General features: G+C 41.5%; 1 protein-coding gene across 1 annotated transcript in view; it reads left to right on the top strand.

The window, feature by feature from the left end:
- VWA3B (von Willebrand factor A domain containing 3B) overlaps nucleotides 1-17444 on the top strand; it is a gene marked incomplete at its 3' end in the record, with an annotated part of 264070 nt that overhangs the window by 174590 nt on the left and 72036 nt on the right. Inside the window, exon 26 of the mRNA XM_082245271.1 lies at nucleotides 9411-9583. Within this exon, the coding sequence (XP_082101397.1) occupies nucleotides 9411-9583 (173 nt within the window). The remainder of the gene's footprint in view (nucleotides 1-9410; nucleotides 9584-17444) is intronic.

Here is a 17444-nt window from a genome sequence, read left to right as displayed (position 1 = left end):
GGGACAGATGCAGCATCTCACCGATGCTACATCCATGTAGGTAAGTATGATTAAGGAAAAAAAAAAGCCAAACTTCTACATACATTGAAACACATTGAGTTATATTTAGTGTTGAGCGAACACGGACTGTATTATTCGTGTTCGTACCGAATAATTGGATTTTTTGTACCCGAACACGGACACGGACACTTTACTGTATGTTCGGGTAAAAATCCGTGTTCGGTCGTTTTATTTCCGGGTTTTGCATGCTTTGGCGCTCTTTTCATGGCGGGCTTTCAACAGCCAATCAACAATCGTTTAACTGGTGTGCCTTAAGCCATCCCAGCCATGCCTGCAAATGTCTCAGTAGCTGTGATTGGCCGTCTGAAGCATGTGACCAAGTCTTTATAAGTTCGAGGCAGCCGCAGCGGCGTCATTATGCTGCTTAGATTCAGGGACAGAGCACACATCAACGTGCTGGCTGCTGATTAGGGAAAGATAGGCAGGAAAAAACCATTTGTGTCCGGATAGAATTGAGGGACAGGTCGGAGTGTTTAGTCAGGGCGAGTTGTAGGCATTTTAGGGATAGAGTCTGCTGAATTATAGGGTCAGTGTCTTCTACAAACTACAATCGATATTGCTGTGTGGGGGGTGGGGTCTGCACTCAATCCTGATCTACGATCTCTTCTCAATCCTGTTAGGGACAGAGTCTGCTGAATTTTAGGGAAACTGTGTTCTACAAACTACAATCGATATTGCTGTGTGGTGTGGGATTGGAGATAGGCAGGTGTCAGTGATCCACATCCATTTTTCTGTGTGTGAGCTGCAGTGAACACAATCTTTTTGGGCTGCAGTGAACACAATCTTTTTGGGCTGCAGTGAACACAATCTTTTTGGGCTGCAGTGAACACAATCTTTTTGGGCTGCAGTGAACACAATCTTTTTGGGGTGCAGTGAACAAAATCTTTTTGGGGTGCAGTGAACACAATCCTTTTTGGTGTGCAGTGAACACAATCTTTGTGGGGTGCAGTGAACAAAATCCTTTGTGGGGTGCAGTGAACACAATCTTTTTGGGGTGCAGTGAACAAAATCCTTTTTGGGGTGCAGTGAACAACATCCTTTTTGGGGTGCAGTGAACACAATCTTTTTGGGGTGCAGTGAACAAAATCCTTTGTGGGGTGCAGTGAACACAATCTTTTTGGGGTGCAGTGAACACAATCTTTTTGGGGTGGAGTGAACAACATCCTTTTTGGGGTGCAGTGAACAAAATCCTTTTTGGGGTGCAGTGAACAAAATCATTTTTGGGGTGCAGTGAACACAATCTTTTTGGGGTGCAGTGAACACAATCTTTGTGGGGTGCAGTGAACACAATCTTTTTGGGGTGGAGTGAACAACATCCTTTTTGGGGTGCAGTGAACACAATCTTTTTGGGGTGCAGTGAACACAATCTTTGTGGGGTACAGTGAACAGAATCTTTGTGGGGTGCAGTGAACACAATCTTTGGGGGGTACAGTGAACACAATCTTTGTGAGGTGCAGTGAACACAATCTTTGTGGGGTGCAGTGAACACAATCATTGTGGGGTGTAGTGAACTCAATCTTTGTGGGGTACAGTGAACACAATCTCATACTTCTGAAGGTTTGAGGGTGCTGCCTGTTCCATACTCCCCCTACTCCTCATCTAGCCTTTTAGGGGTACAAACAATAGTAATTGGGGCCTAGTGTGGTTGTGTACGTGTGATATACATACACTTTTTTGGGATCATATTTTCTATTCCGCTATTTAATCAAAAACCTTTGGGGATCAGTTAAATTGGGGGATAGTCTGTGTTGGTACGTGTGAGAGAGATCCACCTTTCCAAGTTGTTGGGGTTCATCTCATACTTCTGAAGGTTTGAGGGTGCTGCCTGTTCCATACTCCCCCTACTCCTAGCCTTTTAGGGGTACAAACAATAGTAATTGGGGCCTAGTGTGGTTGTGTACGTGTGATATACATACACTTTTTTGGGATCATATTTTCTATTCCGCTATTTAATCAAAAACCTTTGGGGATCAGTTAAATTGGGGGATAGTCTGTGTTGGTACGTGTGAGAGAGATCCACCTTTCCAAGTTGTTGGGGTTCATCTCATACTTCTGAAGGTTTGAGGGTGCTGCCTGTTCCATACTCCCCCTACTCCTAGCCTTTTAGGGGTACAAACAATAGTAATTGGGGCCTAGTGTGGTTGTGTACGTGTGATATACATACACTTTTTTGGGATCATATTTTCTATTCCGCTATTTAATCAAAAACCTTTGGGGATCAGTTAAATTGGGGGATAGTCTGTGTTGGTACGTGTGAGAGAGATCCACCTTTCCAAGTTGTTGGGGTTCATCTCATACTTCTGAAGGTTTGAGGGTGCTGCCTGTTCCATACTCCCCCCTACTCCTAGCCTTTTAGGGGTACAAACAATAGTAATTGGGGCCTAGTGTGGTTGTGTACGTGTGATATACATACACTTTTTTGGGATCATATTTTCTATTCCGCTATTTAATCAAAAACCTTTGGGGATCAGTTAAATTGGGGGATAGTCTGTGTTGGTACGTGTGAGAGAGATCCACCTTTCCAAGTTGTTGGGGTTCATCTCATACTTCTGAAGGTTTGAGGGTGCTGCCTGTTCCATACTCCCCCTACTCCTAGCCTTTTAGGGGTACAAACAATAGTAATTGGGGCCTAGTGTGGTTGTGTACGTGTGATATACATACACTTTTTTGGGATCATATTTTCTATTCCGCTATTTAATCAAAAACCTTTGGGGATCAGTTAAATTGGGGGATAGTCTGTGTTGGTACGTGTGAGAGAGATCCACCTTTCCAAGTTGTTGGGGTTCATCTCATACTTCTGAAGGTTTGAGGGTGCTGCCTGTTCCATACTCCCCCTACTCCTAGCCTTTTAGGGGTACAAACAATAGTAATTGGGGCCTAGTGTGGTTGTGTACGTGTGATATACATACACTTTTTTGGGATCATATTTTCTATTCCGCTATTTAATCAAAAACCTTTGGGGATCAGTTAAATTGGGGGATAGTCTGTGTTGGTACGTGTGAGAGAGATCCACCTTTCCAAGTTGTTGGGGTTCATCTCATACTTCTGAAGGTTTGAGGGTGCTGCCTGTTCCATACTCCCCCTACTCCTAGCCTTTTAGGGGTACAAACAATAGTAATTGGGGCCTAGTGTGGTTGTGTACGTGTGATATACATACACTTTTTTGGGATCATATTTTCTATTCCGCTATTTAATCAAAAACCTTTGGGGATCAGTTAAATTGGGGGATAGTCTGTGTTGGTACGTGTGAGAGAGATCCACCTTTCCAAGTTGTTGGGGTTCATCTCATACTTCTGAAGGTTTGAGGGTGCTGCCTGTTCCATACTCCCCCTACTCCTAGCCTTTTAGGGGTACAAACAATAGTAATTGGGGCCTAGTGTGGTTGTGTACGTGTGATATACATACACTTTTTTGGGATCATATTTTCTATTCCGCTATTTAATCAAAAACCTTTGGGGATCAGTTAAATTGGGGGATAGTCTGTGTTGGTACGTGTGAGAGAGATCCACCTTTCCAAGTTGTTGGGGTTCATCTCATACTTCTGAAGGTTTGAGGGTGCTGCCTGTTCCATACTCCCCCTACTCCTAGCCTTTTAGGGGTACAAACAATAGTAATTGGGGCCTAGTGTGGTTGTGTACGTGTGATATACATACACTTTTTTGGGATCATATTTTCTATTCCGCTATTTAATCAAAAACCTTTGGGGATCAGTTAAATTGGGGGATAGTCTGTGTTGGTACGTGTGAGAGAGATCCACCTTTCCAAGTTGTTGGGGTTCATCTCATACTTCTGAAGGTTTGAGGGTGCTGCCTGTTCCATACTCCCCCTACTCCTCATCTAGCCTTTTAGGGGTACAAACAATAGTAATTGGGGCCCAGTGTGGTTGTGTACGTGTGATATACATACACTTTTTTGGGATCATATTTTCTATTCCGCTATTTAATCAAAAACCTTTGGGGATCAGTTAAATTGGGGGATAGTCTGTGTCGGTACGTGTGAGAGAGATCCACCTTTCCAAGTTGTTGGGGTTCATCTCATACTTCTGAAGGTTTGAGGGTGCTGCCTGTTCCATACCCCCCCTACTCCTCATCTAGCCTTTTAGGGGTACAAACAATAGTAATTGGGGCCTAGTGTGGTTGTGTACGTGCGAGATACATACACTTTTTTTGATCATATTTCCTATTCCGCTATTCAATAAAAACCTTTGAGGATCAATTGAATTGCGGGATAGTCTGTGTCGGTACGGGTGAGAGAGATCCACCTTTCCAAGTTGTTGGGGTTCATCTCATACTTCTGAAGGTTTGAGGGTGCTGCCTGTTCCATACTCCCCCTACTCCTCATCTAGCCTTTTAGGGGTACAAACAATAGTAATTGGGGCCTAGTGTGGTTGTGTACGTGTGATATACATACACTTTTTTTGGATCATATTTTCTATTCCGCTATTTAATCAAAAACCTTTGGGGATCAGTTAAATTGGGGGATAGTCTGTGTCGGTACGTGTGAGAGAGATCCACCTTTCCAAGTTGTTGGGGTTCATCTCATACTTCTGAAGGTTTGAGGGTGCTGCCTGTTCCATACCCCCCCTACTCCTCATCTAGCCTTTTAGGGGTACAAACAATAGTAATTGGGGCCTAGTGTGGTTGTGTACGTGCGAGATACATACACTTTTTTTGATCATATTTCCTATTCCGCTATTCAATAAAAACCTTTGAGGATCAATTGAATTGCGGGATAGTCTGTGTCGGTACGTGTGAGAGAGATCCACCTTTCCAAGTTGTTGGGGTTCATCTCATACTTCTGAAGGTTTGAGGGTGCTGCCTGTTCCATACTCCCCCTACTCCTCATCTAGCCTTTTAGGGGTACAAACAATAGTAATTGGGGCCCAGTGTGGTTGTGTACGTGTGATATACATACACTTTTTTTGGATCATATTTTCTATTCCGCTATTTAATTTAACTGGGCCTCCATGCGAGACCTGTGTGCCTTGTTGCGCTGTTTTGAGTACTCCACCAACATGGCCAGTGGCAATGACGCCGTTCTCAGCTTAACTATCCCACTTCTATGCCTCCTTGAAAAAACAATTCGGGCGATGATGGAAGAGGATGTGGCACAGGATGAGGAGGAGGAGGAGGATGAAGAGGTAACATTTCCAAGGCTTTCAGGGCAGTCATTCGCAAGGGGCTCCGAGGGTGGGTTCCTGCACACGCAAACGCCAGGGACGCAATTGTCCAGCAGGGGCACAGTTCTGGAGGATGAGGAGGATGAGGAGGAGGAGGAGCTGGAGGAGGAGATGGAACCATGTTCACAGCAGGGTGGCACCCAGGCCAGCTCATGGCCATCACTGGTGCGTGGCTGGGGGGATACAGAGGACACGGACGATACACCTCCCACAGAGGACAGCCTTTCGTTGCCTCTGGGCAGCCTGGCACACATGAGCGATTACATGCTGCAGTGTCTCCACAACGACCGCCGAGTTGCCCACATTCTAACTTGTGCTGATTACTGGGTGGCCACGCTGCTGGATCCCCGTTACAAGGACAACGTACCGTCCTTAATTCACTCACTGGAGCGCGATCGCAAGATGCGCGAGTACAAGCGCACGCTGGTAGACGCCATGCTGCTGGCATTCCCATCTGACAGCGGGGCCACAGTGGAAGCACAAGGCAGAGGAGGAGGAGGAGGAGGTCGCCAACGCAACCAGGGCACCGCCAGCACCTCAGAAGGCAGGGTTAGCATGGCCGAAATGTGGAAAAGCTTTGTCAGCACGCCACAACAAACAGCAGCACCAGCAGCTCAGATGGAACGTCTTAGCAGGAGGCAGCATTTTACCAACATGGTGGAGCAGTATGTGTGCACACGCCTACATGTAGTGAATGACGGGTCTGCCCCCTTCAACTTCTGGGTCTCCAAATTGGGCACATGGCTTGAGCTTGCCCTTTACGCCTTGGAGGTGCTGGCGTGCCCTGCAGCCAGTGTATTATCTGAACGGGTATTTAGCACGGCTGGGGGCGTTATAACAGACAAGCGCAGCCGCCTGTCCAGAGACAATGTGGACAAGCTCACGTTCATTAAAATGAACCAGGCATGGATCCCACGGGACTTTTCCGTACCTTATGCAGAATAGCAATGGATACCGACCTTACCCACCCATTGTTCCATTTTTGCTCTTTCTCACTCTTTTGGGGTGTACCCTCATTTAAAATTTTTGAAAAGAAGCAGTGTTGGCTACCTCGTCCTCCTCCTCAGGGCCAGATTAATGTAGGGGCTATTGGAGCTGCAGCTCCAGGCCCCTACCTTTTATATAGGCCCCGGGTTGGCCATATTCACTGTTACCGCTCTTCTGTCACTTGTAAACACAGAAGTCTGGCTTCTATGCTCGCTTCCCCAGGCAGCACCCTCAGAACCTCCCCACACAGCGTGAAGGCCGGACAAGGAGGGACAGTTGGCGATGCATGGATGTGTTTATGGGCTTCAGAGACAGCATCCCATGTTGAATTAGGCATGCATGGCTGCACCCTTCCTCCTCTGGGTGCATGGCAAGGCACGGCCCTTAAGGCCCTTCAAAATCCTCAGCACCAAGCCCATGATGCTGTTAATCCGGCCCTGGTCCTCCTCCACCGCCGCTTCCACCTACACCGCCCATAGGTGTGCGCAGCCTATTGCATTAAGGTGTGCACCCCAAAGTTGAAATACACATGCATGTGTTTGCCAGCAGGGAGAGTAATGTATCGGGGCCATGTACCTGTAGGCAAGGAGAAATAGAGCAGAGCAGGTCCCAGGGAGATCTTTCCCATCTCCTCACTGGCAATGCTATGTGCCCTAGGTGATTAGGGTGTGCCCAGGCACACCCAGCACACCCTGTGCGCACGCCTATGTCACCGCCACATCCACCACCACCTCAACCTCCCTCCTACTCCATATGGGCCTCGTCCTTCAGAGATGAAGAAGAACATTGTTTTATTTTTCTGTTTTTTTTTTGTTGTTTTAAGTTATTTCCCTATCCACATTTGTTTGCAGAGCACTTGCCATGCTCTTAATTACGTTTTGCTGCCATTTGCAGCACTCTAGCCCTTTCCTTTGGTGTTTTAGAGCCATTTTAGTGCCTTAAAGTTCGGGTCCCCATTGACTTCAATGGGGTTCGGTGTCCGGGAAAAGTTCGGTAAAAGTCCGGGACACGGACCCGGACTTTTTTTTAAAGTTCGGCCGAACCCGTCGAACACGGACATCTAGGTGTTCGCTCAACCCTAGTTATATTGTTTTTGACAAAATGTGCCTAACACCAACAATTTTTTGAAATAGTGATTTTGACCTAGATAATACATATTTCCTTGTATAGAAATGACAGTTGAGCTTATATTATATATATCATTTGCTAGTTAACCAGAACATGTTTTTTCCTGATGCCTATTTGGCTTGTTTTGTTCCCACATATCTTGACAAAATATATAAAAAATAGAATGAAAAAAAATACATCGTATGGAAGAGCTATTACTAGCATAGTGTAGTTGTAAGGGATACTGAATGTAGGTATACAGCGGCAGCAGGGAGGACCAGTTCTGTGTAGCTGTACTTGGAAAACTGGAATCGGATTAAGATTAAAATAAAGTTTATTAATGTACACAACACCAGTCCTCAAATCCAATACCAACAGACCATAAGCAAACAAAATGAAAAATAAACATAACAGTGAAGTAAAACCAAAGCAACAATCTACAGGGCATGACCAGGACTGGGAAATATGGGAGAAGAGATAGGGTAAGAGGATACAGGTTACACAGTACTGGATACAAGGTACAGGAGAAGGCAGGGATCAGCAAGCACGTATATGGCTAACAGGCAAAACACTGAAGCACTGATGCAAATTAAGGGAAGGGGTTATATAACTTCCCAGCAGCCAGCATCAGGTGGAGCCTAATTAGTAGGAACCGCTGAGACACCCCCTGGTGGCGATCAAAACTGCGACGTTCAGCTCCAGAAACCACAGTGCCACCTGCAGGTCATCTAGGTCCTGACAATAGCTTACATTTCACTACAAATGCAGCCATTTATCCCATTTGTTAAGCAATCAATTGATCCTTTTTGAGGTTCATCGTTAGCAATTTTAGCAATATGACTGAAATCCAAATGATCTTCCCTGTACATATGATATATTCTTTTTATAACATGGTATATTTACATATTAGTATTAATGTTATTATTATCATTTTTATATGATTGCATTTTTTCTTAGCTTCGATGTGTTTAATTTATACCCTTATACATTTTGATTGCCATATATTGTTATTGTTACTTCTAGTATCTACAGCGTGGTTTTTTTTATTTTACAGATCCTTCTGATATATAGTATATTTTTGCTATTTCAAAATGCCAGTGAAACCATTTACAGTTTATACATATGAACTCCATGATTTTATTTGACTAGACTTTTCCCTGTTGTTGATTTCTATTTTGGGTTGTATCTGTGTATGTGCATCAGGACAGGTTTTTACAGTTTTATTGTTTAACAAAAATGTTATACTATCATTGTCCATTTAGACTGTAGATTAATAGTACCATTAACAATCAATAGCTATGATGTTTTTAATTTCTCACACATTGCATATCTTGTCCGTTTTTTTTTCAGCCCCGATGAATGGGGACAGCTGTAACCCCCGTAAACAAATGATTGTAACATCTTGTGTCATCCAAATTAGGGTATAATACATTAGGTGTTGATTTAATAAAATTGGAGACAGCAAAATCCAGTGCAATTGTGCATGGTAACTAATCAGCTTCTCATTTCAGCTTGTTCAAATTAAGCTTTGAAAAAAACAAAACCTGGAAGTTGATTGGTTTCTCTGCATAGCTGCACCAGATTTTGCACTCTCTAGTTTTAGAGAGTGCAAAATCACCAGCTCTTTATCAAGATTGTGGATGTGGCGTGACCCAGGGACACAGTGTGCTGCTGATCGACGCGCTGTGTGCCCCCAAGGGCACGCGATCGCAGTGAAATTCATATGACGTCGTCCCAGAACTAGAGAGGCCCCCTACCGCCATCATATGTCTATACGGCGGGTGGGAGGTGGTTAGTGTTTGGCAGCCCTCTAAAGCCTAAGTCAATTAGACACTAGACGTAAATCATTGCTTTTATTGTATTCACTCCTGAATAAGTTGTAACTCAGCTTTATTGTCTGTGTAAATATTCATGTTTTTTTTATTTTTTTATTTTCTATGGTGTAACTAATTTCAAGATGAAGAACACAATATTGACTAGAGCAAATTACTTTGGCAGATGTGTACATGTACTTTAAACAGATGTTAAAAAATGATTAACAAATTGATTATCTTTGTTTTCTACCCTTGAATATCAGCCCAAGTGTCCAGCTTGTTGCGCCCATCCAAAAACCCGCGCCACCAAAGGAAGAAAAGAAAAGCAGATCTTTGTCAGGGGCAAGCCGGCGTTCATTGAATTTGCATGTGAAATCTAGAACATCTGGTGACAATGACAGTGACTCTTCTGCTAGTGCTGACAGCACAATCAAAGGTACATAAAATATACGTATATTTAAAGTGCATTTTAGTCAGATCTGGAAATTAAGGCTAAAAGTGCGAATTAAGAACACAACCCATCTGATTAGGGCTTTTTTTTTACCCATTTATTACTTTAATGCACCCGTGTATGTACTCCATTATATTCATGACCTGGTTATATGGCCACCTTTGTTTTTTTAGTAATTTGTAATATATATGTATATGTAAAATATGTTTCTATACTCAAAGTTGTAGGCTTCTGTCATACAGAATCTCTTGTGTACAGTATGAACATTTCAGTGAAGTATTTTTTCACAGCCACCAGTCAGATTCACACTGGTTCATTTTAAAAGGTGTTATAACTTTCCATCAGATGGAGAGAGCAAAGATTACATAGTACAACTAGTATTCCAACCACATATAAGGAGCTCTGTGAAATCTGTCAGCATTTTTTTTTTATATAGAAATCTGAATAAAGGCTGCAGTTGATTACACAGTACAGGCAGTCCCCGGGTTACAAACAAGATAGGGACTGTAGGTTTTTTCTTAGGTCGAATTTGTTTGTAAGTCAGAACAGGTACATTTTTTAGGTTTAGCCCCAGGCAAAATAATCATTTTTAAGTTTTTTGGATAGCATAGGGAAGAATTAACACCCCTGTACCATTTGTTTTGCTGTCAGTATCCCTGTTTAGAAGATTTCACCTCACTTTCTGTCCCTATGACAACTGGAGTGAATTTCCCTTCCTAGGGGTAGATTTCTTCTCACTTCCTGTTGTCTCCCTCCATTTGTAAGTAGGAATCATTTGTAAGTCAGATGTTTGTAACCCGGGGACCACCTGTACTCAGATTGAAGAGTGTGTACAACCCAAATAAAAAAAACCTGCAATGTAAAATAGAAGGCACTGCACCTTTAAGCCACTGCAGGTTTTTTTGACCAATGTCAGAGTGAGCCTTCTTAAGTCTGTCCTGCGGAGCTCCAGGCTCCTTCAAATAAAATTAAAAGTCAGCAGCTACACATGCTGTAGTTGCTGACTTTTAATATTAGGACTCTTATTTGTCCATTAATCCAACGATGCCTTCACTCGAGCCCATTTTTCAGTCGGCTCTTGGGTGCTACCACTGCCATCTTAGCTAAGGGAAACCAACAGTGAAGCCCTGCAGCTTTACAGCCGATTCCCTACTGTGCATGCGCAAAGCGGGCTGCGCTTTGCAAATGGCCCAGTGGCGGAGGAAGGAGGAGAGGAGTCAAACTCCTGGCTGAGTTTGCCGTGGTGGAAACCAGGTACCCACTCCCCCTCCCCCCTGAAAGGTGCCAAATGTGGCAGCCGAGGGGAAGGAGGCAAACAAGCAGAGCTTCCCCTTTTGGGTGGAGCTCCACTTTAATAACTAGGCCTATCATGAGACTTTTTGTTTACAAGTAAAAATCTGTATTTTTTTGCTAGAAAATTGCCTAGAACCCCCAAACATTATAAATATATTTTTTAGCAGAGGCCCTAGAGCAGTGGTTCTCAACTCCGGTCCTCAAGACCCAATAACAGGCCAGATTTTAAGTATTACCTTGGGGAGATGCAGACTAGAATACTGCAATCACTGAGCAGCAAATGAGATCACCTGTGATGTAATTTAGTTATCTTGCAAACCTGGCCTGTTAGTGGGTCCCGAGGACCGGAGTTGAGAACCACTGTCCTAGAGAATATAATGGCAGCATTTTTTTATGTCACACGGTATTTGTGCAGCGCTTGTTTAAAAAAAATACACTAATACATTTAAAAAAAAACACAATAAATCAGTGGGACTTTTTTTTACTTTATTGCGGGAAATACATTAAGGTAAAATGTTCTGACGTTAAAACCACTTCAAAATCAAAACTTTCTTTAGTTTTAAATAGAGTGGGGAAGGGTTAAAACTTCTGTCACTTTTTGTTTTGCTGTCTGTGATCCATTAGGAAGATTTTCCCTCACTTGTTTTGTAGACAAAAAAGGAAGTGAGAGAAAATCTCTCCAAACTAAAGGAAATCCCTCCTTTACAGCTGTCACCACAACCAGTGTTCCCATTGGAAGATTTCACCTTGACTCCTGTTCCAGTAGCAACTCAAATTTTCAAATTTTCTTTAACTTTTAGTCCTAGTGATAATGGTCATCGGGACTACTACAGGAGGTGAATCTAAAATGAATTTACATATTGTAGCATTTACAGTACCTATCACTGGAAACACATGAACTCAAGAACTTATATGGCTGCTAACCCTATCTATCCAATCTAAAAAAAAAGGTTTTGATTTAGATACTTTAAAAAGAAACATGATCCATTTATCCCAGTGTATATTCTAGATAAATAACTTAATTAAAAAAAAGAAACCTTTGGATTTATGATTTTCAAATAACATTGTTATAGCAACCATCTCTTTGAGTAAGCCACACTTCATATTTCTGTATTTTATGTGTATGATCCAAACATTAGCACAGTTTAGAAAGGGCTTTGTTCTGTGGAGTGATGAGCATTGTGAATAGACGTTTAGTGGCGAATACAAGAGATGTTATATTATTAACATTATTTTATTTTACATGTGTTTTCTCTCTTATTTCTGTCACATATTTGTGTATTCTTAATGTATTGCATGCATCAGAGGAGACATAAAATGAAGCCATCAACCGAAAAACAGGGAAGTTCTTGGATTTCTTTGTAATGGCTGTAGTTTTCTTGGTGTATTAATATGAAAATGTGAAAGCTGTGAAATTTCTAAACAAAGACTATTGTTTAAAATGTCAAAAAATACTCAGGAATATGGGAAGTTAGAGTGGTACCACACATAAAAAATATTTTAGAATGACTGCCAATACATCAAGACCTTAGTGTTCAAAAGAAATGGCCGCTTGGTAGTGAACAAGCACATTGTGAGTCGTGTGAAACTTGTCTACCATCCATTTTGCTGTATCTTGCATCCTTGTTAAATAAAGCCTTTCATCGTGAGCCATAGTTTTGGTGTGCGGCCATTTCTCTTGTATCCTATTTGCGGTGGCGATCCGAGGTCCTGCACCCATAGCTGGCTGTGAAGCTCCAACTGCCTGAGCGGTGTGCATCTCTTTCCCTGTGTCAAGACCTAAGGGTTTACACAGACTTCTTCTACCAGAATTTAATGAACTATAATAAATATATAAATGTGTTTGTGGTGTGTATGAATGTATACTCTACCTGTGTTTTTGTCTTTTGTTTTCTTTTTATGCTACCACGATTAATACTATATGCATATGCTACTTGTCTATGCAACTAAGCAGCACTTCACAGTAATATGATTATGTGGGCTCTGCGTAGCCTAACAGGGTACTGGTACTATTCAGTGTCCCGTGGTTAAATGTGTTGTACCTTTTGTTAATGACGGAAAATTCTAAAAATAAAAACCTTTACAAAATATGTATATACAGCATATGTATCATACTGTATATACTTGAGTCAGGTCTACTATGTGTATACATTTCATTATAAACTGAGAGTAAACCTTATGCTTACTGTTATGCCTACTGCGGCTGCCCTTAGTCCAGTGGGTGTTCTGCTAAAAAGAAAAGACAGTCTAGCTTAGGGCTTATTTATGCCAGATGCAGTCCAACAAGTTTTTTTTTAAGTACAGTGCTTAAACAAGAAAACTGTATTTCAATGAGCCTAGTTTACACTATGGCAGTGCTTTCATGTGTGTTTAAAAAACATACAGCACGCTGCACTTTTTTGCATTCACACATACCAGAAAGTATGTAAACCTACATGAACTCTCCGAAAATGCATAGAAATGGAAAAAAATCCTAAATAATACCTAAAAAAGCACAACAGCTGCACTGCAAACGTGCCACAAATGTATTACAAATGCATGTAAATGCACACACACTCTGAACGCAGAAATTGCGTGTAAAGGAGCCCTTCTAGCCTTTCTGAGGTTGTCTTTGGAACTAGCTGTCACTTCATAAATACCATAGGTGTAGCCAAATCATGTAGTAATCACATACTGTGCACTTGACAGTGATCACATAATATCTGTTGGTAGCTAGTGGGACCCTATACACGTGGAAAATTACATGTATCAGGCATTAGTTTAAGGCTGTTTGATTAGTGTCTACTACAGCATCAGTAAGGGGAAAAGCTACGTTTTTAACGCAAACATTTTAACAGATTTTAACTCAAAGACAAAACCAGTTCAGTGCTAAACACATCAGGATTGATTTACTAAAGGGAAATAGGCTGTTCACTTTGCAAGGGGATTTTAAATTGCAAATGGAAGAAAGAAGAATTTTTTTTATCAGTTTAGAACAGAGGTGTCAAACTCAATTTAATTACGGGCCGCATCAGCATTATGATGGTCCTTAAAGGGCCAGTTGTATCAGTAAGACTGGATGTCCAGAGCATCCCCTACCCTTACATGAGATGTCAAGAGCCTCCCCACCATCAGAAGTTGAGCCCCCCACCCTCCCTTACATCACAGTGCACCCCACTTACCTTGTGCTGCTGCTGGGAAGAAGCTGGAGGCATTGCTGAAAAAAGTAGAAAGTACAGGGTCTGAAGGAGGACCAGAGGAGGGCTGCTGCAGGAGAGGTGCAAGGGCCACATGAAATGGCCTGGAGGGCCAGATTCGGCCCATGGGCCTTGTGTTTGACACATGTGGTTTAGAGATTATTATTATACTATAGCAAGATTGGTTAATCTGTGTAAATGTTTTTACTAAATACGGTAGTAATGGCAAAACAATAATCAGATTTAAAATAGAACTGGATAATTTTCCTAAGCTAATATTAACCAGAATATAATTGCTAAAGGCTAAAAGACCAACATTCTGGTACTAGGAATTAAATTTTAAATTTAGTGATGATATATTTTTGAATGCCTACACTGAGCCAGCTTGGTACAATGTAAAGCCTAGTACACACCATGTCCGCTCTGGTTGGAGCCGCTGTACTAACAATCTGATGTTAGTACAACGATCTCCCCTTCTGAGCTATTGTGTTCTAAAAGGGGACCCTCCGCCCCACTAGAACTCTCGGCTGATGGTTTTCCAGCATGTAACGGCCGGCTTCTGTCGGACCAGCTGCTATACACACGGTATTTATTGAACTAGCCGATGTTGCCAGACATTCGGTCCATTTGTACTAGGCTTAAGTATGCATTAATGATCCCTGATGGGAGCTGTAAATCACTGTTGAAGCCCAAACTGCTACAGTGTTGGCCTTCTGCATAGTAAGCAAATTTTTCTGAATGCAAAGCACTCTCTGATTGGATGAGGTGGAGAGGAAGGCGGCAATGTTATGATCTCCACCTCATTCAATCACAGAACACTTTGCATCGAGACAAATGCAAGGTGTTTCTGAATTGTGGCTATCAACACAGAATAATACCTGAAATTTAACAAAAAATACCAAACTGACAATACACTGAAGCTAAGCTGAACGAAGGGATCGTTCCCTTATGCACTTAAAACCATTGAAAATATAACTTTTATGCATTCCTATAAAACATTATCTGGACTGTGTATATTTATGTACAAAAAGAGAGGGTGGGTTTATTAGTTGGCCAATAGTATACCAATGATTGAGTGCACAGTGATGAATAATCCAACCGAAACAGAAGATAGATAAGAAAAGGGAGAAGTGAGAACGATTACTCTCTCCTATGGAGTATCAAATTTGACCTATCTAAACAAGATGGTCTATAAAGATCTAGGTAACCACATGCCACTAATCATACTAATCAAATCTATCAAAAAACCTATGAGGCTCAACCTCTCTAGCTCATATCTTATATATCTTCTCTTAAAGCAGAGCTATCCACTGTAGTTAATGTCTGTGTGTTCACTGTTCATAGAACTCTATATCTGTCTGACATTTGAAATCACAAGAATTCAGACTCAGACCAGGCAGGTAATAATTGTGGTTTCAAATGTCAGACAGATATAGAGTTCTATGAACAGTGAACACACAGACATTAACTACAGTGAGATATGAGCTAGAGAGGTTGAGCTTCACAGGTTTTTTGATAGATTTGATTAATATGATTAGTGGCATGTGGCTACCTAGATCTATATAGACCATCTTGTTTAGATAGGTCAAATTTGATACTCCATAGGAGAGAGTAATCGTTCTCACTTCTCCCTTTTCTTATCTATCTTCTTTATTCATCACTGTGCACTCAATCATTGGCTTACTGTTGGCCAACTAATAAACCTATCCTCCCTTTTTGTACATAAATATACACAGTCCAGGTAATGTTTTATAGGAATGAATAAATGTTATATTTTAAATACCTATGGTTTAATGTGCGTAAGGGAACACACCCTTTGTTCAGTTTAGCAGAATTGTGGCAATGCCAAGTGGTTACCATGCTGAAGAGCAGCCATTCGACACAGCACCCGGCTACTAGAGTGATTTACAGATTCCATAGAGGCAATTAATGTATCACATATGGGTACTTACATGGGGCCAAGCTGGCCCAATGTAAGAATGCAAAATATATTCAGCTGTAAGTCAAGTTACTTTGACAGTGAAATAATTGTACTTTTATACAGTAAAAGTGATAACAGAACAATACAATATAATTGTATTGCTCTGTGGACTATCCTGCCAATGTGCACCTTATTTTTGCAAGGTATAAATTGATATGGGCTGCCATTTTTACTGTTCAAACTTAGTATAATTTGCACATTTCCTACCTCTGGACCAAAGCTGCAGTTGTAAGGGATTTTATGCATAGTGATCAGTTTTTGTGGCTTACTAGGTTTCAATTGGAAATGCAGCAGCTGTCATCATTAAATATACTAATTACTTTGGAATTAAAAGGGACTTGTTCTTGTGGAATGTATTTTATATTGCTCTACTCAGTGCTTTTCATATTAAACATGCATACAACAATTTTTTAAACGCAGTTCCAAGTAGATCTGGCACTATCCTTTTTGAACATATAATCTAAAAAGATGTGGCTCTTTGGATTTATATACATACAGCATGTTCTATTGTCATAGATGTTTCTTGTTATAGACCCTCACTATTGAATAGATGCAATATGCACTGTACTATGTTACTGTCTCTGCATAATGCTTTCACAACCTATGCACATAGAACATGCAGTAATATTTCATTAGTTCTTCAGCCCCATACATGGCACAATTAGTCCTGCAAGAAAATCAGGTTGGCATGTTGTTTCCTGTATATAAGGTAACATACAGTCAGGTCCATAAATATTGGGACATCAACACAATTTTTAATCTTTTTGGCTCTATACACCACCTCAATGGATTTGACATGAAACAAACAAGATGTGCTTTAGCTGCAGACTTTCAGCTTTAATTTGAGGGTATTTACATCCAAATCAGATGAACGGTGTAGGAATTACAACAGTTTGTATATGTGCCTCCCACTTTTTAAGGGACCAAAAGTAATGGGACAGATTAACAATCATAAATCAAACTTTCTCTTTTTAATACTTGGTTGCAAATTCTTTGCAGTCAATTACAGCCTGAAGTCTGCAATGCATAGACATCACCAGACGCTGGGTTTCATCCCTGGTGATGCTCTGCAAGGCCTTTACTGCAACTGTCTTCAGTTCCTGCTTGTTCTTGGGGCATTTGATGCTCAATCGGATTCAGGTCAGGTTATTGACTTGGCCATTGCATAACATTCCACTTCTTCCCCTTAAAAAATTCTTTGGTTGCTTTAGCAGTATGCTTCAGATCATTGTCCATCTGCACTGTGAAGCGCTGTCCAATGAGTTCTGAAGCATTTGGCTGAATATGAGCAGATAATATTGCCCGAAACACTTCAGAATTCATCCTGCTGCTTTTGTCAGCAGTCACATCATTAATAAATACAAGAGAACCAGTTCCATTGGCAGCCATACATGCC

The sequence above is a fragment of the Pelophylax lessonae genome (genome assembly GCF_965119305.1).
Source record: "Pelophylax lessonae genome assembly, chromosome: 2".
Taxonomy (NCBI): Eukaryota; Metazoa; Chordata; class Amphibia; order Anura; family Ranidae; genus Pelophylax; species Pelophylax lessonae.
The sequence above is the reverse complement of the archived record's forward strand: the minus strand, read 5'-3'. Positions and strand labels throughout refer to the sequence as shown.